Raw genomic sequence first — 26,714 nt, 5'->3', positions numbered from 1 at the left:
ATCAGCAGTGCCAGACAAAGATGCCGAGACGCATGGAGGGAGGCAGATCGGCCAGAGCTCTTGGACGTTGCTGGTGGCCTGAGAAATGTACAGCCAGTGTGGAGCTAGGGCGATGCCACCCAGGACAGATGGAGGCTGTGCCCACCCTATGGCCTGGTGACTGTTCTGAGGTTTACGCCTTAGAAAACCTCTCACATTCAAGCACAAGGAGACCCAGCTAAAAACGTGTATTGCAGCATTGCTATAACAAAAAATGAACACATCTGTCTGGGGGAAATGGATCAGGATGCACGTGTATGATGTACTATATGCTGCATTCAGTGAGGTACTCACAACAGCATGGTTAAATCTCAAAAACACAGTGTGCAAAGAAAAGGGCCCCCAAAGTACAGTAATATTTATAGGAAGTTTTAAAGCCCTCAAAACGATATATCTTCCTGGGAAAATCTCAAGAATGTTTCTCAGAGAAACAGAAAAACCCTCCCTAAATTCACATGGAATCTCAAGGGACCCTGAATATGCAAAACCATCCTAAAAAGAACGAAGCTGGAGACTCATGTTTCCCGATGCAAAATTTCACTGCAAAGCCACAGGGATGAAAGCATCACGGTCCTGACATAAAGGCGGTGTGTGGACCAAGGGAACAGAGGCGAGGACCCAGAAATAAACCCTCACACTCCAGGTCGAATGGGCTTTGGTATGGGTGCCAGGACCCCTCAATGGGAAAAGACAGCTGCTTCCACTGATGGTGCTAGGAAACAGGACCTCCACGCGCAAAGGAATGAAACTGGCCCCTGCGTTACAGCTGACAAAAGTCAATGCAAAATATATCAAAGGCCTAAATGTGAGACCTAAAACTGTGAACCTCTCACAAGGAAACACAGGGAAAACTGTCACGATGTTGGATTTGGTAGTGACTTCTTGGAGGTGACACCAAAGGCCCAGGCGACAACAGAAAAAGCAGACAGCGGGACTGCGTGGAAACGAAAACATTTTGTCCATCAAATGACATTAAGAGTAAAACGGCAGTGCACACAACAGGGGAAATATTCGGAAATCATGCATCTCGTAAGGAGTTAATAACCAGAATCTATAGAGAACTCCTAAAACTCAAAAAAACCAAACCTGATTCAAAAATGGCCAAAGGACTTGAATCAACATTTCTCCAAAGAAGATACAAAAATAGCTGATAAGCCCATGAAACGGTGCTCACCTCACCCGTTGGGATGCCTGCTATAGAAACAAAACACAGAAGGCAATGAGTGTCGGGAGCACTTGGAACCCTCGTGCACTGTTGGCGGGAATGTGAAATGGTGCAGCTACCATGAAGCTCCTGAAACAAGTAAACATAGAATAGCCACAGGATCCAGCAATTCCTCTCCTGGGCGTACACCCAAAACACTGAACAGGGTCTCGAAGATATGTCTGCACACCCATGCTCACAGCAGCCCCGTCGGGCTGGCACCTTCAATAGCAGGTTTGTTTGCGGCTCACTCCAGCTCTAAGCACAGTGCCAGGCATGCAGTAGGTGCCCACTGTGTGCGCAGAAGGACAGCTGGCAGAGCAGCCTGAACAGCCCCAAGGACGGGTGGGGGGCTGCCCTTGGCACCCACTCGGCTGGTCCCGGGCGTGAGAGGGGCCGCTGTGACACTGAGTCCCCCGCGGGATGACCACGGTGTCCGGAAGCCTCTGCACTTCCAAGCCCCGCTGAGCAGCCCAAGTCAAGCATCAGAAAATCAGGGAAAGGTTCTTTTTTTTGTCTCTTAAGAGTTTTGCAGCTCTATAGCCTCTCGGCTCCCAGGAACCAGGTAACAGGGCAGCGTCGGGCAAGGACCTCGGAGGCCGGGCTGGGCTGCGGCTGCCCTCTTGGTGCCTCTGGGGAAGGAAGGAGGGAAAAGGGATCACGGTGGCCCTCGGAGTTCCCTCCTGCAGCCTGGCCACCCATGGCTTCAAACTGCACCCGGGGGTGTCCCAGGCTTTGGACACAACCCCCCGAGGACAGGCCCCTCAGCCTCAGGAAAGAGCCGGGAAATGCACGTCTGAGCTGACGAGTTTCCCTTGAGTCGCGTCAGGTCCATAGAAAACAGGCGTCTAAGTGTGTGATGGAGGCCCCCACACGGGTTTATCCGGGGCGACGATGCACGCCAAGCCCAGGCCGTCGGGACCAGCCCGAGCTTCCCTCCAAAGTCCCCGCCGGGCTCAGCACCACTAACTATAGTGACAGCCGAGGCTGGCTGTGTGCGGGGCTGTCTAGGGGGTTCACCTGCACCAACGCCGCCCCCCGCCTGTCCTCCCTCCTACATGGGAGGTCTTGGGAGCCCAGATCACAGCCCGCGGGCGGCACAGCTGTGGTCGACCTGGACGCAGTGGCCACCGGCCCCGACCTGCCAGAGGACCCCCGGGATGTGTCCAGGGACTCCCAGCAACCCGCCCCTGCACCCTCACACTCACCTGTCATGACTGGCTTCCCAAGCAGGGTCCCTGGAAGCTCTAGCAACGGGGTGTGAGCACACGCGTCACCATCGAGTGGGGCCGACGCTCCCCCGTGTGTGTGTCCGTGTGAGCCTGCGGTCCACATGCGTGCTGCACCCCACAGCGGGGACGGTTGGCTCACCAAAGTGTGGGTTCAACCAACTCCGGATCCAAAGCGCAGCAGGTCCTTCAAGGGTTCACCCCATTTAACTTGCAAGCGGCTCTTACGGGGCAGGTGCGGTGAGTCCTCACCCTGCGAGCGGTTCAACCAGAGCGAGAAGGAGGCTTCCGCCTCGGGTGGGACCTCCCAGAGCTGCGCCTCGCCAGGGCCACCTGGTGCAGCGAGGCCGTGCCATCCCTCAGAGACGCAAAAGCTGGGATCCTGTTACTAGCATTCTCTGTGGAAAACACTCAGCCTGGGGCTAATGTCGCTCTAAGGCGGCTGAATCCCTGTGCCGCGGCCACCTCCACGGCCCTGAGCCCATCTGGGCGTGCACAGCCTACCTGAAGCTCAGCCGTGTGGCCAAATGGGCTTGCACGTCAGCTGGGAACTGGGTGCAGCCGCAACCAGGGAGCCAAGGCCTCGGATGTGTGGAAATCACTGATGGTTTCGGCCAGAGACTGTCCTTCTGGTCATGGGATGCCTTTTCATCGTTCCTCCCTCACAGAAAATACTCTCAGCTCTTCCCAAAGGAGACAGCCCAGAGAGCCTTCCTCTCCCAGGTTTAGCTCAGAAGTGGGGTATCTGAGTGGGTTCTGCCCCACATGGGCCCAACAGAGTCTCCTCATGGACAGAGGCCTGTGCACTGAGCACAAGCCCTCCACTTACCCTCAGCCCTGTCCACCAAACCCTCAGCCCTGTCCCATCAAATGCAGCACAGCAGACAGGAGACCTGCAACAAAAGCGCAGTCCAAATGAAGGGTCGCTGCTGCAGTGGCTGTGCAGCCTCCGACACTGCGACCTCCGGGCAGGAACGGTGCAGACCTGGCCTCGCAGGCAGCTCCCTGATGAGGCCCCAGACGTGCTCCCAGGAGGGGTGCTCTCGGCTCTGCCCTCCCGTCCAGAATCCTCCATGACTTCCAGGACATGTGTTGGGAATCGCCTTCTCAGCATTTCCCAACCTACACAGCCCACTTTCTGCAGGGTCTGAGGGTTGGTCCAGGACTTTGAGCCAGATTTCAAACGCACCCAAGGCGTCCAAACCACCTCACCAAGTCCGTTCCTTGTGCAGCGACCACACCAGGGCTGCTTCCTGTTGCCTGAAGGCTAACGACCCATTTCTGCTTCTCTCTTCTCTCTGCAGCCACTGTGGCTTCTCTGGGCCCGCCGGGGCTGCAGCTTCTGACTCTGTAGTTGTGTCTGCCCTGCTGGAAACAGGCTGGATCTGGCCACACTGGTTCTGTGAAACACCCGGTGAGGTTGTGCGAGCAACAGCCTCGTCCCAGGCATCCTGCATTCCTAGCCGCTTCCCAGAGCTGCCGCCCTGGGACCTCAGTGGCCTGAGTGAGTGGGTAAAAGCCATGGCTGTGCCTGATTCTGTGGCTCCTGGGCTGGGCGTTCCTCCAGCCCCATGTGTCTCCATCACGCTGCCCGGCATTCCATCCTCACCGCGTGCTCGGGGTTTTGCTAGGGCAGCTCGCCACTCCTGGGGTGGATTTCTGTGTCCCCGCAGAGCCGGCTGGCCTAGAAGCAGAGCCCTGTGTGCCTGTTCTGGCTGTTTCTCCCGTGGAGTCGTCCAGGGCCCAACTCCTGCTGCCTGGCTCTGCTCATGGCCACTGCAGATGCTAAATTCAAGAGAAGAGGGCAGGGAAGCTGTGTGGGGCGCTCCGCTGTGAGGATGACATCACGGGGCCACAGAACCTAGTGGGGTAGGGAAACACAGCCCCACTGTGTGCCCAGGAGCAGGAGGAAAGCTGGGGAGCTTCTGCCAGTTCCTGCCACAGGAGCCGCGGCTGCTCAGTTGGGGAGTGGAGGAGCCGGGAGTCAAACAGTGCTTGCCTGATATCCACACCCCCATGTAGTCACCAGCCATTCGAGGGCAGAGCAGCCAGGGCCCTGCTCTCAACGCGTAGCCTGCTCTGGCCACTGCAGGCAGCCGAACAAAATGCAGGGGCCAGGCTTTCTGCTGAGGACTTTGACAAGCCCCTAAGTTCTGTGGACTGTGCTTTGTGAGGGTAGGATTTGATGTGGAAGCAAAATAATAACTTTACACAGAAGCCTGTTCTCCAGGAGGTTCTGAGTCATTTACTTCGGTGACCTGGGGCAGCAGTCAGGCTGCGGGAGCACAGCCCAGGCACAGCACCTGCGAGGAAGAGCCCGGCGTCCTGTAGAAGCTCCCACCGTGCGTGGAGCGCCCGGCCCTGGCCTTGGCATTTCTTCGCTTTTACTTACATCTGCGATTCCAGAGCCTCCCAGTGTCCTAAGACCTTGCTTACAGGGCTTTGGGCCAGTTCCAACATTCCCGGGGCTCTATGGGAAGCCCAGCGCCAGACAGCCACGCTGCGGCACGTTCACACCCTCAGCCGGCACGGGCCGTGCTCTTCGGGGAGGAGGCCTGCTTGAGCAGTGCTGTGGGCAGGTGGGCCGGTTGTGCCTGAAAGGAGGGCAGTTGATGAAATGCACCTGGGAAGGTTCGTGGGTTCAAAACTGTCTTGTCAGGAGGGAACTGAGTGTGGGTCAGAACAAGGCCACGGAGGTGGCGTCCACTGAGCTGTGATTGTGCACGAGTGCAGGATCTCGCTTAAATACAGTGAAACTGTCTTGCGATGGAAACTCCCTTTGCAAACAGCTCATGATTCTGTTTGTGGATAATTTAAGTTGCAGTTGTGTCTCCTGCCTTATGACAGCTAATTGCAATCACTCCTCCCACAGGAGGTGTGTCTAACCCACCTGAACGTGGCTATCCCTGAAGCCATTCCACCCTTTTGCTGTGTCAGCATTGACCCAGAAACCCCATTTTGACCCCGGCCTGTCGTCGTCAAGAGCAAGGCCACGGCAGTCACACGCTGCCCTGGTGCACAATCACTGCTCGGTGGACGCCGCCTCCGTGGCCTTGTTCTGACCCACACTCAGTTCCCTCCTGACAAGACAGTTTTGAACCCATAAACGCCTAACTTTCCGGGTGCATTTCACAACTGTCCCCTACCAGTCACCACCACCCCACCTGCCCAGAACACTGCAACGGAAGCCGTCTCCCAAGCAGGCCTGGCTGAAGACCACGGTCCGTGCTGCTGAGGTCATGAATGTGCCCAGCGTGGCCACCTGGCACTGGCCCTTCCCCATCTGGGGAAGCTGGAACTGCCCAAAGCCCTGGTCTTGGATTCTGCATTTTCTACTCAGATAAAGACGCTCGGATCTGCGTCTGAAGCACAGGCTGTGTTCCCACTCATCCCATCACGGAGCGTCTGTGACCCCAGGTCATGCTGCCTATTCTTCCCAGGCTGCATATCAGGGTATACATATCAATGTATACCATCAGGATGAACTATCTTCCTAGAAGAACTGATAGAGAAATAAATGAGGCGATGATTTGAAAAGCACTTTGAACTAAGAATTCTGAGCCTCTGGGCTGTCACTCTGGGCAAACCACAAAATATCAAAGAGCCTGTCTGTCATCAGCCACCAATCCAGTTAGCAGACACGACCGAGCACCCTGGATTTAGAGACAGCCACCAATCCAGTTAGCAGACAAGACCAAGCATCCTGGATTGAGAGGCAGCCCGGTTTTTCAGAACAAGTTCTGTTGTTTACTAGCCTCCTGGCCTTAATTAAGTTTCTTATTTCCTGAGCTTGTGTTTCCAGGTAAGATTCTCAAGAGACAAAGAAGAATAATGCTCCCTAAAAGCTGCCGCACGCATACCCTGTGTGTGCCCATGACGTGTCCCAAGCCCTGATGGGGAGTGGCTGATTTTGTAGCCCACGGCTGTCATCTCCACTTTACAGAGGAAGAAACTGAGGGGGCTGAAATACTTCCCTGAGGCATGGAAGCAGTCAGTGGCAGAACTGGAGATAAACGAGAAACTGAGAGGAATGCCGCCTGATCCAAGGACCTCTGTGGAGAAGGTCCTTATGAAAAGGCAGCAGGTGCTCCTTTTTTATAGCAAAAATGTTAATTCTTTCTATTTCGGCCGAACTTTTCACATCCCACTTCCTCTCTGGAGCTGCTGACACACAAGCCCCAGGTGGCAACACGAGCTCTCGCTGACTGCTTATGTTTTTTTCTTGCTTGTGACCCAGAAAAATTGCCAAAGTCAAGGAACATTCTGTAATGAGATTTAACTATGAAAACGGAGATTTACTCCCATGAGTGTCAAATGGCACAACTTGTTTGTCAGCTAAGACCGCTGCTTTCCAGTCCTAATTCTGTTCTGGTAGATGTTTTAAGTATTTCATTTTTGTTTTGTTTCTAGTGAGAATGTAATGTGGTAGGAGGCTAACCTTAAGCTGCAGACGTAGAGAATCACCTGGAATTATCACAGGGCATTGCCCTGTCAGGATCTGGGCACTCCAGGTGGTGAGCGGCATGTGCACGAGAATGTATGGATGGAAAGAGTCCACGCAGGTTATAAGATTCCTCAGTCCATGTCATCAGTGTTGGTTCCTTCGGGATGGACCTGGAATACTTTTCCACATTGGGTGCAGCTGGGACTGAAGTTCTTCCAATTTGATTTTGACAAGAGCCAATAAAAGCTGGAAACACCGGACAATTGAAAATACTAGAAATTGTTAATTTTCTTAAAAATCTCAACTTTGTTTCAATTAAGACTTCCAAACCACTGCTTCCAGAGTCAGTGAGTTTTGAGGGAGATGTGGAAGGCAACAAAACACTCCAGGATAGTTCAGCTCACTTTTCGGCCTCACGCGGGATTCGCCCTGATGCTTCGCCCGCCCCTATTTATTAGGAGAAAACTTGAGTCCGCCCCTCTGAGACCCACTCCCAGCTTCTCACTTCTGACGGTGGTTGACGTTTCCTTACTTACCCTGGACAGATGGAGGCAGAGGACTTGGCATTTAATCTATAATTTTACATAGAAACAGAGACACCGGTGGGAAACGATGGGTCATGTGCTGGAGTCTGACCACGAGTTGATTTTCAAATTTCCTTAATTCTAGTGGAGGAAAGTGGTACAAATCTGTGTGTAATTAATAATGCCACAGCAAACAATATTCATACTTTAAAAAGAAATCAGCCATTTAGGAGGCCACTTAATGGCCAGGTATAAGCAGTGTTTACAGGGCCTCATTTTCAAAATTAAAAATTAAAAGAGAAAAAGAAATCGCCAAGTCCCCTTAAGTAGAAATCTTGAGGAAATTGATGCAAAGTGACATGACAGCCTTAACCCTGGCTGGCTTTAATTAGCTTGGTAAAGGTTAATAGCTTGTATCGTAACGTATTTCCTCAAAGGTCTCTCTCATTCCACATCTAAAGACCTTTTCACACAGATTATTCAAATTACAGCTTAATAATATTTCTTGATTAACTGCACTGGGAGGAGGCAGTGTGTCTGAGCGTGATCTAACCAGTGGAGAACGCAGTGGCCGTCGAGCCTGGGTTTGCTGGCGGTGGAGCTCCTCCCGGAGGAGCCTTCCCCTCCCCGCCCATTCCTCTCCTGTCTGCGTTTTCCAGGCTCATCTCAGATGCTGCCTCGTCAATGAAGCTCTCCTTGGTCCCTGCCCAGACCTCATCAGAATCAACGCCCCCGCGCGGTGCCGGCCAAAACCCTACGGTGCCTCTGGCTGCATGCAGTCCTTTCTTCTGACCCCATCTCTCCCTCCAGTCTCCACGCGTCTCAGGTCAATAGCTTTTTCCAAGGAGGCCTCTATTAAATGTTTAAAGAATAGATTCGCAGCTGCCACCTGCTCAGAGCAGTGGGAGACCATGTGTGAAAATGGCCTGCCAGGCGGCCTGTGCCCTTGCAGGTTCCTGATTCAAGGAGAATTTAGGGAAGGCCCAGAGATGGTTTCACTTTGGGTGAGAGCACATGCAAGAAGGGGCGTGTGCAGATTCTTCACAAGCCCTCCTTGGACACCGGCCCACCATCCCAGCACTTAACGCGACTGGCCCAGGTGGCAGAGGCACTGGTGTCCATCAGGGCCTGCAAGTCGGGAATGCACACTGCTAACTGCAATTTGCTTTGCTCTAATTCATCTTAGCAGGGGAATTGCTGCAAAGAACATCCCTAAAAAGAATATCATGGTATGGACTTTTTTTTTTTTTTTTTTTGAGACACAGTCTCACTCTGTCGCCCAGGCTGGAGTGCAATGGCGTGATCTCTGCTCACTGCAAGCTCCGCCTCCCAGGTTTGCGCCATTCTCCTACCTCAGCCTCCGGAGTAGCTGGAACTACAGGCGCCCGCCACCACACCCGGCTAATTTTTTGTATTTTTAGTAGAGACGGGGTTTCACCATGTTAGCCAGGATGGTCTGGATCTCCTGACCTCGTGATCTGCCCGCCTTGGCCTCCCAGAGTGGAAATTTTTTTTTTTTAAAGTTATAGAAACCACAGTTGAGTATTTCTCAGTAATAAGCCCACTGGCTCGTCTGTTAGGAGGTCTTCATCATTTGTTCTGCATCGATCTTGTGAGGTGCTGGCTCCCTTCTTGGGGAGTTCTCACCGGCTCAGAGGGTCAATGTGAGTGAACTGATGTGTGACGCACACCCAGGATGTCTACAGGACTGGGGGCTGGAAAATTGAGTGACATCTCTTGCCCTAGCGCCTGTGGCAGGCAGTTCCGGGTAACCAACAGGAATCCCTCAGGCTGTGGGGCTGGATGGAAAACGGCAGCCTCCTGACTGAGTGTGCAGGTGGGAGACGCCGAGGCGCTTGCTGGAACCTGGCCCTAAGCAAACTGCGGTTTTTGCTGGGCCCTCCCTTTGCTACTGGAAGAGTCCTGTCACATGGATAAGTACCCCTGCCCCTCACGGCCCCAGGACACCAGGTGCCCTTCAAGGTCCAGGGGAAGGCGCCCTGCCTGGCACAGCCTGGACTCTCCCGTACACAGCCGGGGACTGCTTCACACCCGGTGCCCACATCCTGCCTCTCATTAAACACTGAATACGATTCCTGCGAGTTCTCTGGGCATGAGAGGATGACGCAGTAACGGAGTCGCAGCAGGGATGGGAAGCTGGCCGGGCACAGGCTGCGGTGAGGCACAGGGGGACCAACCAGAGGAAAAGGCTGACCCCCTGGGTGCCTCAGAGTCTGGCAGATTCCAGCCTCTCCATGGCCCGGGTCTCATGGCACGCCCCATCCAGGGGGCATTTTGCAGACTGGGGATAGGACTGTCACGGTGATGGGCGGCACTGATGGTCACCAGCGTGCAGGGCCCTGCGCCAAAGCCCCGCCCCTCCTGCCCCTGCTGGCTGGGCCCTGGCAACTCCCCCGACCCCCACACCTTTGAAGAAAATCACATTCCCGCCAAGCCATCCTCAAAGGATGGACTTGGTGTCCATGTCTGTGTCTCGCGACTCTGAGCGATGGGACGGCGTCTGGAATGTCACTGAGCCATCCGCGATTTCGGGAGCTTGTGGGATGTGGCGTCAGGCACGGGGCGGCTGCCAGGGCTGTCTGGACGGTTGTAGGCGCCACTTCCTTTTGTCTGTCCTTTTTATTGCAGTGAGGAAGCAGGATTCAGATTTGAAAATGATGTTTATAAGTATGATGCTAAACTCAAATGATAAGATGTGTGACCGAAAAAGGAGGTAAGGACTCAGCGCCTGGAGAAACACCCGGAATCGTGCTCCCAGCAGGATGCAGCCCCCTGAGCACCAGCACCGTGGGCCTGACGGGCAGGCGGCTGTCCAGGAGCAGGAGTCCCGTGGGCCTGAGGGGGGCACACTGGGCTTTGTCCAGCTGATGTTACATTTTAAGTAGGGACACAAATCGGGGAAGATATCTGTTATGTCAAGTCTTGGCCGCATGGGGCGACTGCTGCAGGCATCACTGTGTGGCCTCCTGCCCCATCCTAAGGCCAGTACCTGGCCTCCTGCACGTCTGGCCCCATCCTAAGGCGAGTGCCTGGCCTGCTGACCCATCCTAAGGCGAGTGCCTGGCCTCCTGGCCTGCTGACCCATCCTAAGGCGAGTGCCTGGCCTCCTTCTCGTCTGGCCTGTGGCAGGCTGGCTTCAGGGCACCCGCAGAGCGTGGCTCCTTCTTCCTTCCCATAGGCTGTGGTCATCGTCTCTGTACATTCAGTCTCTCGCTGGGGCCCACAGGTGGTGTTTTCTTGCTTGTGATGCTGAAAAATTGTCAAAGTCAAGGAAGATTCTTTAAATAAGATTTTACTATGAAAGAGGAGACCTACTCAGGAGAGTCAAACAGCACAACCCATTTGTGAGCTAAGACCGCTGCTTTCCAGGCCTAATTCTGTTCTGGTAGATGCTTTAAGTATTTCATTTTCATTTTGTTTCTAATGAGAATGTAATGTGATACAAGGCTAACCTCAAGCTATAGACATAGAGAATCACCTGTAGCAAGTTCACAGGACCCCAGCGCCTTCCAGGAGCTGCGTGAATGGTGTTCAGGGCCTTGCTGCGTCTCTCCCTCTCTGCCCCAGCGTTGGTCTTAGGAGGGAAATATCCAGCCTGACCCGTTCTATGACAGACGCGTCGCCAACCTATCCAAACACTTCTCTCCCCACAGCAGGTCTTGGGGCTCCTAAGTGGATCTGGGGTGAGTGGGGCAAGGTTTACCAGCAACGCCTACATGTGCGTTTCGGGCTCGGCCCTGCACCCACTTCCCAGCAAGCCCAACAGACGCTGAGCACTCGCGGGAGGCTGGGCCCCGAACACACTGTCTGCTCTCTCAGAGGCAGGAGCTACGGGGCCCAGGACCAGGAGGACTGAGATCCTTCTCCTCCCACGGGCTGGCCACTTCTGTAATCTCTCCTCTTTGCTTTCTGAAAAATGAAATTTTTATCAAAGGCCTGAGTCAGGGTGAGGGGATTTCAGAGGCAAATTCCACACAGAGCAGTGAAGCTGAGCTTCGCTGGCCCCCGGGGGAAGTGGGTGTGGCCCTCTGCAGGGAAGGCCCCTTTCCCTCGGCTGGCACTGGAATCCGCGTTGAGCACTGTCCTTGCATCGGGACGCACCTGCAAGGAGACCCAGTCCAGTCCCCACCAGAAACACGAGGCCTGTCCTGGGCCTTGTGGACTTTGCCCCAAAATGATTTCCTGTTGTTGAATAAACTTTCAGTCTAACTTTCCCCCGAAATAACACCAGCAGGGTTTATTCTGGTATTTTTAAGTAAAAGATGCTTTGATTATTCAGAAAACACCACATGCCGGATACTATGCTTGAAGAGGGAAATCCCTCGAACTTTATGGCAGACAGTTGCGTTTTCCTTACTGTCCCCCAACCCTCATCTTTCTTCTGAGGGAATTCCACAGCAGACCTGCAGTCATCCTGCCATTGTTCCCCCAGCCCTGACCCGCTTCCGGGTGTGGCTGACCACAGTGTCAAGAAGGCCTCTGTGGTATCAGGGAGGCGACTGTGGAGGCTTGGGAGTTGGCGGGAATTTGAATTTCTGTAATTTTGCTTTGCTGCCCAGGCTGGTCTGAAACTCCTGGAAGCAATCCTCCCACCTCAGCCTCCCAGAGTGCTGGGATTACAGGCATGAGCCACGGTGCCCAGCCCAGAAGTCTGAATTTCTAGGACTTTCAGCTCCTGTATCTTTCACCGCACCCCTAGCCCTGCTATGCACTTCGCATCTGGCCCCCACTGGCTCCTTCTGTTCTGAAATGGAACCCGGTGCTAACTGGATGATCAGGCATTTCTGCGTGTTGAGTGCCACGTCTGTACATCCATGAGATGCACTGAGATGCATATTTTTGGCACTGGCTGCTCTTGTTTGTCTCCAGCATGCAGTTACCCCAGGATGAAATGCAGCGGAGAAACGTGGATTGTTTAATTAAAGCAGGAGCTGCTATAATTCTTTCTCTGAAGGTTTGGCATTGGTCTTGCAAGATGGCAGCTATCATCAAAGGTTATCAAAACTCACTTGCTCCTCAGCAGGGGCTTAATGACGTCTCCATGAACTGAATATTATGAGACTCAACCAGGAGAAGACCACGCTTACTCAAGCTGGCTTCCCAATGCCACAAACTAGAGTGACTTTGAGAAAACCTGATTACAGCGATTCAAAAGCTCTAATTAAAAGGAGAAAAAAGAACATTTTTCCCTGCCTGCAGCAGCCATATGAATTCAGGGTGATTCTCCATAGATTAAAAAAAATGATCCTATCAAGAGTAACAATTTAAGTCCTAGAAAAATCTTTAGCTCTCACAAAGACTAAAATTGGGAAATTTGCCTAAACTGGTGTTTAATTAAATGCAGAACAGAAATCCATTTTGGAAACTGCATTTTATTCCCAAGTAAGAAAGCCGGCATCGGGGGGGAAACTGATGGCAGCTGCCAGGCAGATGAACTATGTCCGGACAGCACCAGCCTGTCCTTGGGTCCTGTGGCCGAGCCCCTTCCGAGAGGCTGGACGCTGACGGAGCCGCGCAAGCCGCAGCCCCGCTCCGAGGGCCACATCCACTTGCAGGTGCATTAGAGCCCCGGCTTGCCCCAGCTTCCCCTGCACCTGCACTTGGTTGTCATGAAGAAGACGGCAAAGGAGGGCCTGGTGGTGTCTGCTATGAACAAGAATACAGGCGATACGTGACCTCTGCAAATTCCCTGCTGGTGCCTCTGGTGAGCGTCCAGTGAACCAGGTGCCCCAGGGGTGCAGAAGTGTGCTGCCCACACCTGGTCTTGCTGGCAAACATGCTCATCCCAGAAGTCACGTGGCAAAGCAATTCATGTCAGTTAATCTGTGCCGAGGGCCTACCAAGCACTCCACGTTCATACAGGGTCCTCATTTAATCCTTCTCAAAATCCTGTGAGGGTAAGCGTCATCCCAGTGTTCAGGTGTGGATGCCAAGGCTGAGCATATTGAGGTAGCCTGTCCACGCAGGTGGCGGGAGTCACGCTGAGGCCCTTGGTGCACCATTAGCAGCAGTTACACGCCCTGATTTCAGAGACAGGTCGGGTCATCGTAACAGTTTCTCGATCACAAGGGGGAGGGATCCTACCTCTCAGGAGGTGAAGCCTGTCATGCCACTGGTTGTCTCTGAACCACAACTGTTACAACGGTGGCACTGGTGACAAGACGCGTGAACCTTACCAAGTGGATGCTAAGTCTGTGGTCTTAATAAAATCCAGAATTAGGCAAAGAGGAGGGTCTGGCATGAGTGTGAATGAATTATACCTCGACACTGGACTTACACAAGGGTCAGGAGTTTGAGTGGATTTTACCTTGGCACTGGACCCACACAAGGGTAGACATGTGTATGTAGGATAATTTAAAAAGGACTTGAAATTTGAAAAGAAATTTAAATTTTAATTTTAAAAGAACTTGAAATTTGAAAAGGAAACAGTGAGTAACACTGGAAAGGCAGAAGTTAGCACAGTGGGTCTGCTAGGAGGGAAAACACAAACAAATGGACCCTTCGTGAATGGTCACAGGTGACCTGGGAAGCTGTCGGGCAGCCCTGATGGAGTTGGGCCAGCCCACTCTCCTGGGCGGGCCCCAGAAACACTCCCCACAGTCTCTCAAGGTGGCATCCTATGGCTGTTTCCAGGATTTCTCTATGGTATCAGGGAGTGTCATCATTAGGGGAGCTGTATTTGTGGGGTGACGGGTTCAGCGGACATGGGGCCCTGCCCACGGGGCCAGCTGGACTCTGAGTCTTTCAGTCTTGATCTACTGCTGCCAGACGGTCTCTCCCCGAGGCTGAAGCTGGTTCCCTACAGCCACGTCACAGCACTCTAGCCCCTGAGAGGGGGGACAGGAGATGGGGAGACAGATTTTTTCATAAGGGCCTGGCCTGAGAGTTGCAGCCTTCGCTTTCCCTAAGGACCTCACTGGCTGGAACAGAGTTACATGGCCGCGTGCACATGCAAGTTAAAACTCACGCATCAGTTACTGAAAGGAGGAGGGCGGAATGGACATGAAGACAACTCGTTTCTGCCACAGCAATGGAAACGTACAGTGTGGCTGACAGAAACGACGGCAAGTCAGACAGCAGCTAGAATCCACAGTGAGGTGCACAGACAGCGAAACGTGCGCGCATCTTAGAAACAGGCTGTGAAGAGGCGAGAGGAAGTGAAAGGCACGACACTGCTCACCTGAAGGCTGCTGTGGCCTGAATGCGTCCCCTCCCCAGAATGTCAGCCCCTTCGCAGTGGGCTTCCCAGCACCCGGAACTATGGGAAATACATTTCTTTGCTTTATGGATGAACCAGTCTTGGGTATCGTGACAGCAGCCCAAGATGGACCCACACAGTCATCCTGTGCACTTGAATGGAAACGACTCAAATCCACACATCAGGCCCACAGCAAGGACAGTGACTCCACGTCACAGTAGGGGAGGTGCTGGGGACCCGTGGGGCTGACACAGTCGTGTCCCAAACTGGACACAAATCACACAGCTCCCTGTGGCCGAGGTCACCAGAGGAAAGAAAAAGCAAAAAAAAAAAAAAAAAAAAAAAGTCGAGCAGACATCTGAACAAAAGGGATTTTTAACCCCAAGTATGAAGCCAGGAAGGAGCCCTCTGGTTCTCCCCTTCACTCCAGCGTGCACTATGTGTGAACACGGGGCTGTCCTGTAGGCACCGGCCTGGCACCACCACTGCCAAAGTGCATCTTAAATGTAGAACAGCAGATCATGCTTCTGTGTTTTGCATTTTGAAAATACTGGAAAGAAACCTCCTTTGCAAGTGATTGAAACAGTTATTTTATATTTTGATGACTGGGTGAACACCAAATTTCAGAGACGAAAATTAAAGAGGAAATTTAATAATTGCATAATGATAGTAGATTCAAATGTAAGATACTGGGAATCTAATTTTCTGAAGGCAAAAATAGGGAGCAGTTCTGTCATTTCCCATAAATCTATACACAGGACATTTTCCTGCCTATAATCTCCTTGCATAATTTAAAGTGGATTAGTTCCAACGGGTGTGTTCGGCGATATTTGCATACTAGTGCAAATACGTTAAGCTCGCAGGGTGGTTTCCCAAATTCATTCAAATGCTATCATTGATAACAGGATTTTCTGTAGAACTGTGTGCCACTGTGGAAGGGCTGATCTGAGGTACTGCCTGTAGAGACACAGATGCTCTTTATTACCTGGATGAATTTAGACATGGGGGGCAGGAAACTGTGAGGCCAGGCTTTCCTCCTGTCCCCCATCATCTACCAGCATCCAGGGAGAGCAACAGATGGCATATCTGTGCCAGTGGAGCTGTCTTTAGAATAACCAAATATTTAGCTAAAATAACACATACCTATTTCCTTGCATGTCACCCTGAAAACAACAAGAATCGAGTTTGCAGAAGGGCTTTTACACTCAGAGTGTGGTAAACTGGCTTCTGGGCTAAGAGCGGGGCTTGCTTTTATTCTATGCTGTCCTCAAGGTCAAGCACAGAGAATTCCAGGGTGGGCGTATCCTGTGCATCGTGGAAATGCTCAGAGCCCCTGGGCCCTGGGGGGAAGATCCACAGGGGAGAGGTGAGCCCTGTGGTCACCTTTGTTGGACGTCCAGGACCGTACCTCTCCCGGGGGAGGGGGATTGGGGTGGGGCCGCGCCGGCTGCTCGGAGCCCTTCCCGCAGGAAGGTGGGCTCAGATCATGAAGCACTTGCTCCCGGAGGCAGGAGCTGGAAGACGGGGCTCCAAGGCTCTGTGGCCCCTGGCTGAGCAGTGCGACCGTGAGCGCAGGCACCATCCATCCACGAGGAGACGAGCAGCCGCACAGGGCGGACGGTGTATCAGAGCAGGTGAGCTGACGGCTGGGCTCCAGCAAGAGCTTTCCAGGAACCGGTGTCAGGGCTGGGAGGAGACGTGACAGGACTGGGCCTGGGGAGGCGTGTGCTGGGCGTCAGGGCGAAGACGGCAGCCGCAACAGCTGACACCTGGGGCTGCAGAGCCCGAGCACCGCAGACCGGGCCGGGCGAGGGCGGCCCTCCCCGCGCTGAGTGTGACCTGCGTGTCCTGCGCTCGGCTTTGCTGCTGGTTCGGAAGAACAAGGCCGTGGGGTTGTGGTCTCGGTGCTCGCCCCACTCCGGGAGCGCGCAGAGCTGAGTGCATGTTCAGTGCAGCACAGCGCGGAGCCCGCCTTCCTCTCTGCACTCCGGGGAGCTGCTTCCCGTTCGGTGCTGTCGATGAGGTGCCGGCCTCCGCCAGGCCGGGTGAGCACCCTGCCCCCGGGGTCTGACTCGGTGCCCCTGTCCTCGCTGGGTCTCCCTGTTCCGGCTTCAGTGACGCAGTCTCCGGAGAGGATGCAGGCAGAACGCGCTTTCCTTTTTCCTGCCCTGGGGGCTGACATCTGACTCACGGATGCCACTGAAAGGGCGGCCCTTGTCGCCCGAACTCGCTTTTCATCTCAGTTACCGTCCTCGGCAGGACATCGTCACACCCTAAGGGGAGGATGAGATGGGCTTGAGCTCCAGCAGCAGCTGCCCGGTGGCTGCAGGTGTCCCCGAGGCCGGCCCCAGACACTGACAGGGAAGCAGCCAGCCTGGCCGGGGAGGAGCCGCTGTCGATGCGCCCAGATTCCAGAGCCGGCGCCGCGCCCTAAGGCAGGAGAGAAGGAGGACAGGAGGCTCAGGACGCAAGTTCAGGCCACCCTGACCCTGAAGAGGGCGCAGCCACCCCGCAGCGCACGCTGATAAAAAGTTCTCTTCTGTTGTGGGCTCCGAGGCCTGCAGAGCCGAGACCTGATCTGATAAAGCGAGAGCAACGGGCTGCAGCCACCGCAGGACGCTTCACCGATTCGCGGTGAAAGGTCCAGGTGAAAGCCCTGGAGCGTGTTATCCCAGGAGAGCTCCTTGAGTGTGACTGAGAAATAGATCTGGGGTCCTGTCACCAAGGCGGTATGTAAACAGTTTACAAATGAGAGCAGACACGAATCATGGAAGCCAGGCAGAACACCCCTCGTTCGTGCACGATAGAGCTCTAGTCTTGCAGAGGTTCGATGGTTTAAGGAAGGTGCGTTGTTGGGGAGCCGCAGTCCCTGGCTTATCACACATCTTGCCATGGCTTGATTCAGGCCAACACTGATACTGCATTTCAGTTAAGCTGAATTAGACGCTGCAAGTCAATGTCAGTTGTTTTGGGCTTAAGTTCATGTCTGGTTCAGCTCAAGTTGTTAGTCCAGGGTTGGGAAGAGAAGTGGCACTGGGCTTAGGGGTCCTCATCTCCCAAACCTGCCTGACACTGTGACACTGGGTTGGGTGGCAGTGGGAAAAGAGGGGAAGGGATTTGGAAAATACTAATTCTAATTTTGCGATCTATTTTTACAAATATCATCCCAGGGCTCCTTGGATACGCAGCTGATCCCAGCTCTGGGCACAGAAAGTTTCAGGTGAGCCTGGGGCTTCGGGGCCTTCAGAGCAAGAAAGTGCCCTTGGCAATGGGGCAGGTGGAGAAGACGCAGGAGCCAGCCGGGAGAGGCTCCCACTGGCCAAAGAAGAACCTGGGAGTCAACGATGTGGGAAGGGGGATTAGAGAGAGAGACAGAGAGCTGGAGGTGGGGGAAACAGGAAACCTAGAGAGAGTGCTGGTGGGCAGGGACAGGACAGCCAGAGAGCTAGGGAGACAGGCAGGGTGGGGGAGAAGACTGAGGGGAGAGAGGCTGAGACGGAGTGGAAGGCGAGGGCATCTGGTTTCCCTTCGGCGGCCACTCTCACATCACTGTCAACTCTTTACTCGGAAATCCATGAGGGACGGGATTGACTTCAGCAGTTCCCCCTTGCTTAAGAGAAAGTGTGTTTCATTTCCTCTTGATGAGAAAAAAGCCTTTGTCACAGAATGCTTGGTAATAAATGTGGCAGGAACTGTAAAATTAGAAGATCAACTATTTTGCAACCGGAACGAAGGCACTGATTTAGGAAAAGGCCGTTGGCAGTTGCTGAGGCATCCGGGGACCTGGAGGCACAGCGTTTCCGGGCGCTGGGGCATCTCTGCATGGGTTTACCACCGATGGCTCTGCACTCACCTCTTCAGACGAGCGATTGCCCTGGTGCTCCACGCCACCCCACCGACGCCTTCCCTGAGCTCACTCTGCACCCATGTGCCCTCTGAATCCGATGCCACCTGCAGACCTTACTTCCAGTGGCAGGAAATGCAGCCAGCAGGAAGAAAGGTTACGTGATGGAGGGAGAAGCCGTTCCACAAGAGCAAGACTGTGGCCTGGCCCTGTCAGAGTCACCGCCATTAGGGAAGCAGTGGACGGAGATAAATGAGACGACATAGGCCTGCAATCAAATGCAGAGCCCGACTGTTGTTGGCTGCTGGTTGGAAAGATGTGCTGGGGACAGTGGGGAAATCCAAATAGGAACGGAGTGGAGTTGGTATCACATAAAGTGACCACGAGCTTGCCTGGGATAGTTCTGGCTCACACCTGCTGTTCAGGCATAATTATTAACCCCACCTCATTCACTTTCCAAAGTGTTGTGTTCTGGTGATAATTCCTATGGTCATTCAAAAGCTGGGGAATTGGTGTAGTTGTCTTAGGCGTGAATAATGCTGTTGAGCTTACAGTGTGTCTTCTTTCCTAGGAGATGCCTCAGGCTCAGTGAATTTAAGCTACTTGGAGAGACCAGGGGCACACAACTCATATGATGCAGAACTGGTTGATAAAAACTGTGGTAAACAAAACAGCCCAAAAGTAGGCACGGGACTGGAATGGATACTTCTCCTAAGAAGATAGACAAAGGTCAACACGCATGCAAAAGATGTCCAGCACCACTAATCAGCAAGGAAATGCGAATCAAAACCATGAAGTGCTGCTTCACAACCATCAGGATGATTATCGTAGATTTTTACAAACCAGAAATAAGTGCTGGAGAGGATGAGGAGGAATGACCACACTCATGTGCTGCTGCTGGGAATGAAAAACGGTGCAGCCATTGTGGAAGACGGGGTGGAAGTTCCTCAGACAATGAAACCCAGATTTAACTACCGTATGATCCAGCCCTTCCACTTCTGGGCATAAACCCCCAAACTGAAAGCTGGAACTCAACAGGTGCTTGTACACCCATGTTCAGAGTAACATTATTTGAACAGCCAAAAGGTGAAAACAGCACCATGTCCATCTACAGATCAATGGACAAACACCGTGCCATGTGCTAACGCGAACTAAATATGGCCTGAGAAGGACGCCAGGACGTCTATATTTGAGTCCTTGTGGACGAACTGTAACCTACCTTAATAGCAGACAGGACTGAAAACCTAATTCAGGAGTCTGCGCCTGTAACAGTGGCCGAGTCTTGACCAATCCCAGCGGCCATACGTCAACCACGCAGACTGCCGAGTGTTCAAACTGTTCCAATAAAGCAAACGCCAACCTGGAACCAATCCAGCTGTTCTGTACATCGCTGCTGATTTTTATATTTCACTTCCCTTTTCTTTTGTCTATACATTTGTTCTGACCACGAGGCATCCCTGGAGTCTCTCTGAATCTGCTGTGATTCTGGCGCTGCCTGATTCATGAATCATTTATTGCTCAATTAAACTCCTTTAAATTTAATTCAGTTGAAGTGTTTCTCGTAACAAATGGAATATGATTCAGCCTTCAAAAGGCTATAACACGAGGAACCCTGAGGATGTTATGCTGGGTGAAATGAGCTGGTCACAGAAGGACGAATCCCGCAGGGCGGCACTGAGGAGAGGTCCCCGGAGGGGTCGGAGCCATAGAGACAGAAGTAGGATGGTCGGTGGCTGCCAGGTGCAGGGAGCGGGTGCGGAGTTCCTGTCTAATGGGGACAGAGTTTAGGTTTGGGAACTCTACATTTTAAAATGTAAATTTTACAGTATGTGTATTTTATCACAATACAAATGATTTTTTTAAGTGTAGTAGACTTTGCCTCAAGAGCCCCAGTTCTTTCAATCTAAATAAGAAAATAATGCAAAATACACTAAAGGCTTTAAGACCCTGTTCATCCTAAGGCAACATAACAGTTCACAAATAAAAGAATAGCTAAGTTAATTGAGGCCTGTTAACTTATTAGCATATTGTGCTACCATTAGGAGGGATGGCCGGGAAGCTCCTTCAGAAGCTTAGTAAGAGGAAACCTGGAGTGACTGGAGGGGCAGAGCTGGGACGGGGCCTCCTTGAGGGGCTGCGGCGCTGGGGAGGGCTCTTTCCCAATCTGGGTGTGGGTTACAGGGGTCTCGGCATTTTGTGAGTATTCAAGGAGCTGTGACATTATGGTTGATGTGCTTTTCTATATGTATGCTATACATCAAAAAAAGTTAACTACAGTTTTAAATAAATTAAAAAATGATGGATCCACACTGGCGACTGTGTAAAGACACACAATGAAGGGAAAGATGGAAAAGAACCTCCCACCGGCTACCAGAGATGGCTTAGGTGATGTCCCCGAGGCCACCACACTGACATCCCCCAAGGCTGCCATGGAGACGTGCCCACAAGGACTTGGGCCGACAGCACAGTGTCCCTGTTGCTGCGAGGGGGGCAGGCAGTGGTGTCCGTGGTGGCAGTGCAGGTGGATACACCACGGGTTTGCCCCAGGAGAGGACCCCCCCAGTGGCTGCTGTCCCCCCGGCGGGGACCCGGGGCGAGACCACCTGCCAAGCTGGAGACAGTGGGTCACAGTGGCTTTGCTCGCGGTGACCACGTCCTCTCAGGCTGGACGCCAGCCCCCTGGGGAGTTGTGGCCTGGTGCTCACTTGGGCACTTTAATTATCTCTAGGAACAAATTCCCTTTAGCCCAACTCACTGGCAAAAGCCGCGGAGAACAATAAAAAGGAAAACCAACCCCGAGTGGTCTCCGCTGAGCCGAGATGCATGACAGGACCTCAGGCCAAGCCCACGCCAAGTCGGCCCCAAGGGACTAGGAAGAGCAGCCACGTTTGATTTTGTTCTTCAGCTTCGCCTTTCTAACAGCAAGGCCTTGGCTCTCCCTAGAGAGGAGACAGACGCTGTCCAACTTATTCTACAATTCTCGTTCACTCTTACGCTCAGGCGCCCTCATGCCACAGGCAGGTTGTAAACAAATCCAACGCAGCAAATAGTAATTAAGCCTGCAGGGAGGAATTTTGTAAGTCAGCACACCCAGGAGCGTATGTAATAGGAGTCTCACTCGTTTTCGTTTGCACTTCTGTCACATAGACTTACGATCCTACCTACGCGTGGGTTTCACGTTCTGGGTGATGGTGCACCGGCACCTGCCCTCGCAGGAGCTCCTCTTTTCTTCTTTGCTGTGGTCAGTTGCCGGGACCCAGGGGCTGAGTGGATCATGCAGCAACCTTCATCACGGGCGTCATTCTGGGGGCATGTGTGGCCTTTACCCTGGCTTGCTCGCTTCTCATCTGCATTCATTCTGTCCTCTGCATTCCTTCCTTCTTTCCTCTGTGCCCCACTTCCATTCCACTCCTCTCTCATGCACAGTCACACACGGTAGACAGTGTATTAAATACATTCTTGCAGAATTTCTATTGTTGTATGTGCCTCATTTTAAACTCGTGACAATGTTTTTCGTGACACATCCTTTCCTGTCTTACTTTTCCCTCCAGGCACGCAGGTGCAGAGCCTGCCGATCCACTGTGCTGTTCTCACAGTTACACCTGATCCCAACAGGTCCCTCCCCCTGCCCAGGTGGACACCAGGGGCTCCCTCTTCAGCCTCCGCAGATGATGCTGCAGGGCTGTCTCTGTGCCTGCAGACTCATGGCCTGAAGACTCCCCCAAATCAGGCTGTAGAGCTGCCCGCCAGGCCTGAACTGACTGTGACCACAGCCATTCTCAAGTCCTCTCCGAATGGCCTCGCTGCTGGCACAGTCCTCGAGGGACATGCCCCTCATCCCCACAGCATCTTCTAAACTCCCCCGGTTCCTCCTTTTTCTGTTTTCTCCTATGAGCCTTCCATCTTGGTGCTCAGTGCCAGTGGCTGGATCCCCACTGCAAAGCTGTTCCTCCCCTTCAAAATCCGCATCACCTGTGGGGTAAGGTGAGGCTTCAGGACTCTCCCCTTCCCCAAAATATCTGACCCGGTGATTTTAACATCCGGATCGTCCTTGTTGGGTGTGGTTATTATTCCCTTGGGGACGACAAAGCACTTTTCTAATTCTGTCATCTCTATCTTTGTTTGCCCCACTTTTTTGTGAGAAGTAGAGCTTTCTCCTCCTGACCCTCCCCACCTGCGCTCTGGTGCTATGGACCATGCACCGTGGATTACACTGCCCTTTGGAATGCGTCATCCTCCATTAACAACCTTGTTCGCATTGAGGCTGAATCAGCCAGGGCTCGCCCCTGGGACCCTGTCACTCCGACAAGTGTGGAAGTTTGGGGCTTACTTGCCTCTGGTAATAAAGGACATCCCCACTCACGCTGTGTCTTTCTTGCTGCAGGTCTGGGAAGAACATTTCCACAAGGGGCCTCAGCTAGTGTTGTGCCAAACGGTGCACAGCAGTGGTTCCTGGACCCCCGGCCTCAGGACTCCCTCACTCTGAAGCACCCCCCAGCACACTCCAGCCTAGAAACCAAAGAAGAAACTTAAACATTATGGATTAATTCATTTAAGATAAACAATACACTCCTTATATGTTAACCTAAATAATGCATTTTAATGAAAAATAATTTTTAAGAGCAAACAATTTTACTATCATTTAGCAAATGTTTAATAGAATGGGAAAGAGGAGATTATGTTAATAGCTTTCTCAAATAAATATGGATTTTTTTATACAACAGCAAAACTCAACAAACTAGTTTCTTTAAGGTTGGTTGCAATGTGGAATATGAAACCATAACAATGGTGATAGATACTGCAGGAGTTGAAGAAAGAAGAAAGAAACATGAAGAGCAGCTCAACAGTCTAAGACAGGTTTATTTTGGAGAATAAACCTGAGAGAGGCTTCTGCCCCATTTCGGTCAGGAGCCTTCTCTTGGAGACTAAGGTTATTTAAGAGTTCTGGGAGGGGGAGCTTATTGCAGACTAGGAATGTTTCTGTGTGGAGGAGAGTCTTATTGCAGGATTGGAGTGTCTCTGGTCGGAGGGGAGGTTATCTCGGGGTTGGCACGTCTCTGGTCAGAGGTTTCATTTGTGGTTTAAGGTCATGCTGACATTAGCCATTAGGCTAATGTTTTGGGGCTGGATTCAGGCAGTTTTGAATCAAGGAGAACTCACAGGGGTGATGCTTATCTAAGATGATGAGGCTTCTGCTCCGTCAACCCAGACTGGCACCATTGTCTCCCTGCTGGTAAATCCAGTCTGGGTCCTGCGGGGAACTGCATCATTGGCCACTGGATTTTGTACAGGGGCTTGATTATGGAGTTCATCTGTGTGGGTTTCAGCTGAACGCCAGGGGCGCCCTTTTCATCAGGAGTGAGGGTGGAGGTTAGAATGATATAAATGTCATGCCATGTTAAATTAAAGGACTGAGTAATGTGCAGGAATTCCTTGCAATAATGAGAGGGATTTTCAGAGGAAGATCCCAGAGGCTGTTGGATCTGCGACAAATCAGACGTAGCGAAAGGGCCACGAACGCGAGCACTGCCTTCCACCCCAGCCACTCCCAGAAGAGGAAGAATGGCGGAGGTGGTTTGACCGGCCAGCCTTTCCTTTGCCTTTAATGTCCAAATACAAGGCTGGGCCCACCAGCCCCCAAGGGGCACCCAGGAGGGGCCCCACCCCATCCCCATGGACCACGTTTGACAGAGTGGCTGGCACAGCCCCTTTCTAGAGGCCATTCTTAGTTCTGGCTGCTGCTGCCCTTCTTCGTGACCAAGTGGCCTCTGGCTGGGCCCCAGTCTTTAGCTTCCAGGGCTTGGGCTGCAGCTGGACTGTGGTTCCTGGACTTTCTCACCCACTCTCACCACAGGAACAGGAGGGCCCAGCCTGGCCCCTTGCTTCCCCCGCCCTTCTCCTTTGTCCCCAGGTGATGGGGAGAGGGGCTGGTTTCCTATAGGAAGAAGACTGCCAGCCTGGCCTCCGCTGGGCTTCCTGGGAGATGGGTCACTGTGAGCCCTATGGGGTGGTCAGGCCAGAGTCCTGGAATTGGGTGGAGACACAAGGCCATGAGTCCAGTCCAGTGTAAAGCAGGGGCCTCAACCTCCCTGAACACCTGGCACTGTGGGCCAGACCCCTCTTGCCAAACCCGTCATCCCACCCCCGAGGCACAGTTCTCCCCTGTTCCTCTCCTCAAATTATTCTTCCTGTGTCATGGGCTGAACTGTCCGTGTACCCCCTCCAGGTTGATCCTGGCCCCCAATGTGGCTGCACTTGGAGACAAGGCCTTTGGGAGGTGACCAGGCCTCAATATCATCAGGGTGGTCCTGACCCAATCGGACAAGAGGACAAGACCCTAGAGACGCCCCTGGTGCATACAAAGGCCACGTGAGGACTCGGAGAGAAGGTGCCGTCCACAGCCTGGGGGCGAGGCCTTGATCGGGGACTCCACCTGCAGGACATGAGGATGCCAGGCTGTGGGGCTTTGCTTATCCTGCTATGGGGCCCAAGCTGGCACCTCCCCAGTTCCTCCTTGGCCGTCTTTTCTCTGCCTTTTCTTCACTTGCTCTGCGACCCAGGGGCCCTTGCCAGGCTCCGAATTTCGGGAGCTGGGACTGCATCATCTCGTCTTGGTAGGGTCCCCACATCTCCGGTGTGCACTAAGCATCCTGGGGAGGGGGTGACCATCGAGATCTCCGGTGTGCACTGAGCATCCTGGGGAGTGGGTGACCATCGAGATCTCTGGTGTGCACTGAGCGTCTTGGGGAGGGGGTGACCATCAAGATCTCCGGTGTGCACTGACCAAACTGGGGAGGGGGTGACCATTGAGATCTCTGGTGTGCACTGAGCATCCTGGGGAGCGGGTGACCATCAAGATCTCTGGTGTGCACTGAGCGTCTTGGGGAGGGGGTGACCATCGAGATCTCCGGTGTGCACTGAGTGTCTTGGGGAGGGGGTGACCATCAAGATCTCCGGTGTGCACTGAGCATCCTGGGGAGGGGGTGACCATTGAGATCTCTGGTGTGCACTGAGCATCCTGGGGAGCGGGTGACCATCAAGATCTCTGGCGTGCACTGAGTGTCTTGGGGAGGGGGTGACCATCGAGATCTCCGGTTTGCACTGAGCATCCTGGGGAGCGGGTGACCATCAAGATCTCTTGCGTGCACTGAGTGTCTTGGGGAGGTGGTGACCATCGAGATCTCCGGTTTGCACTGAACATCCTGAGGAGGGGGTGACCATCGAGGCTTCCTCTGGCCGGCTGCTCCCCGTCTGTCCGTCCGCCTTCCTTCATGTCCTCATTCGATCCCTTATGAGGATCCTGGCCTCAAGCCCCCCAAGGGAAGGGGGCAGCCCCTTGTCAACTCACTGTGCCAGATACAGCTGCAGTGGAACAGAGGCCTATGCTGAGGCGACGAGGTGGGGCTGAGCTCCTGAAGGCAGGGCCTTCCCCGACTCTCCCCCTGGCCCCCGCCTGGTGTCATGGCCTCCCCTGCAGCATGTGCTCATGTTCACACACACCTGGGGCCACCACCTGTGATGAGGCCTGGCAGTTGTTATTGTAATATTTGACTTTTAACAAAAGGCAGATTACCTGGGCAGGCCTGATAGAGTCAAATGAGAGCTTTAAAAAGAGGTTCTCCAGACCAGAGGGTTCTTCTGCCACCCTAGGTCGGCTGCCAGGTTGGAGGGGCCATGGGGCTGGGACTTGGTGCCTCGAGGTGTGGCAGCGGCCACAGCGTCAGCCAGCAAGGACATGGAACCTCTGTCCTGCGGCCACATGAACAGCGTTCTGCTGGTGGCCCGTGAGTCCCCACACAGAGGTCCCAGCCCGGCTGTACCGAATCCTCACCCACAGACCCTGCCAGGCGGCAAATGGTGTCACTTCAAGCCACTGTGCCTGTGGTCATTTGTTATGCAGAAGAAGAAAATTAATTAATACTTGTTACGATAAAAATTTTGGAATTCAATTTCCTCCATCCCTGGCCCCGGCCGGAACTGGGAGGGAGCAAGAGATCAAAGAATGGCTGGGACATAGCCTGTCTGGACAGCCTCAGGACAGCGCTAAGATCCGCAGCTTCCGAGCTGCTTCTACGTGGGCTCCCTGGCTCGCTGCCGGCCATGAGCCATGGGACTGCTCTCCTGGGCGGTTCTCGGGTTCCCGGGATACCTGCTCCCCCACCGGGTCCTGGGCGGTTCTCGGGTTCCCGGGATACCTGCTCCCCCGCCGGG

General features: G+C 53.3%; 1 protein-coding gene across 1 annotated transcript; it reads right to left on the bottom strand.

The window, feature by feature from the left end:
* Nucleotides 1-23,678: 23,678 nt before the first annotated feature.
* On the bottom strand, nt 23,679-25,784 carry LOC116473858 (uncharacterized). The gene is given in 3 exon segments (XM_058442840.1): nt 23,679-23,758; nt 23,761-24,374; nt 25,216-25,784. Coding segments are annotated over 3 exon segments (1,263 nt in total).
* Between the last annotated feature and the right edge of the window lie 930 nt (nt 25,785-26,714).

This window comes from Hylobates moloch, unplaced genomic scaffold, assembly GCF_009828535.3.
Source record: "Hylobates moloch isolate HMO894 unplaced genomic scaffold, HMol_V3 SCAFFOLD_8, whole genome shotgun sequence".
NCBI lineage: Eukaryota > Metazoa > Chordata > Mammalia > Primates > Hylobatidae > Hylobates > Hylobates moloch.
Note: the sequence above shows the minus strand (reverse complement) of the source record. Positions and strands in the feature narration are given on the sequence as shown.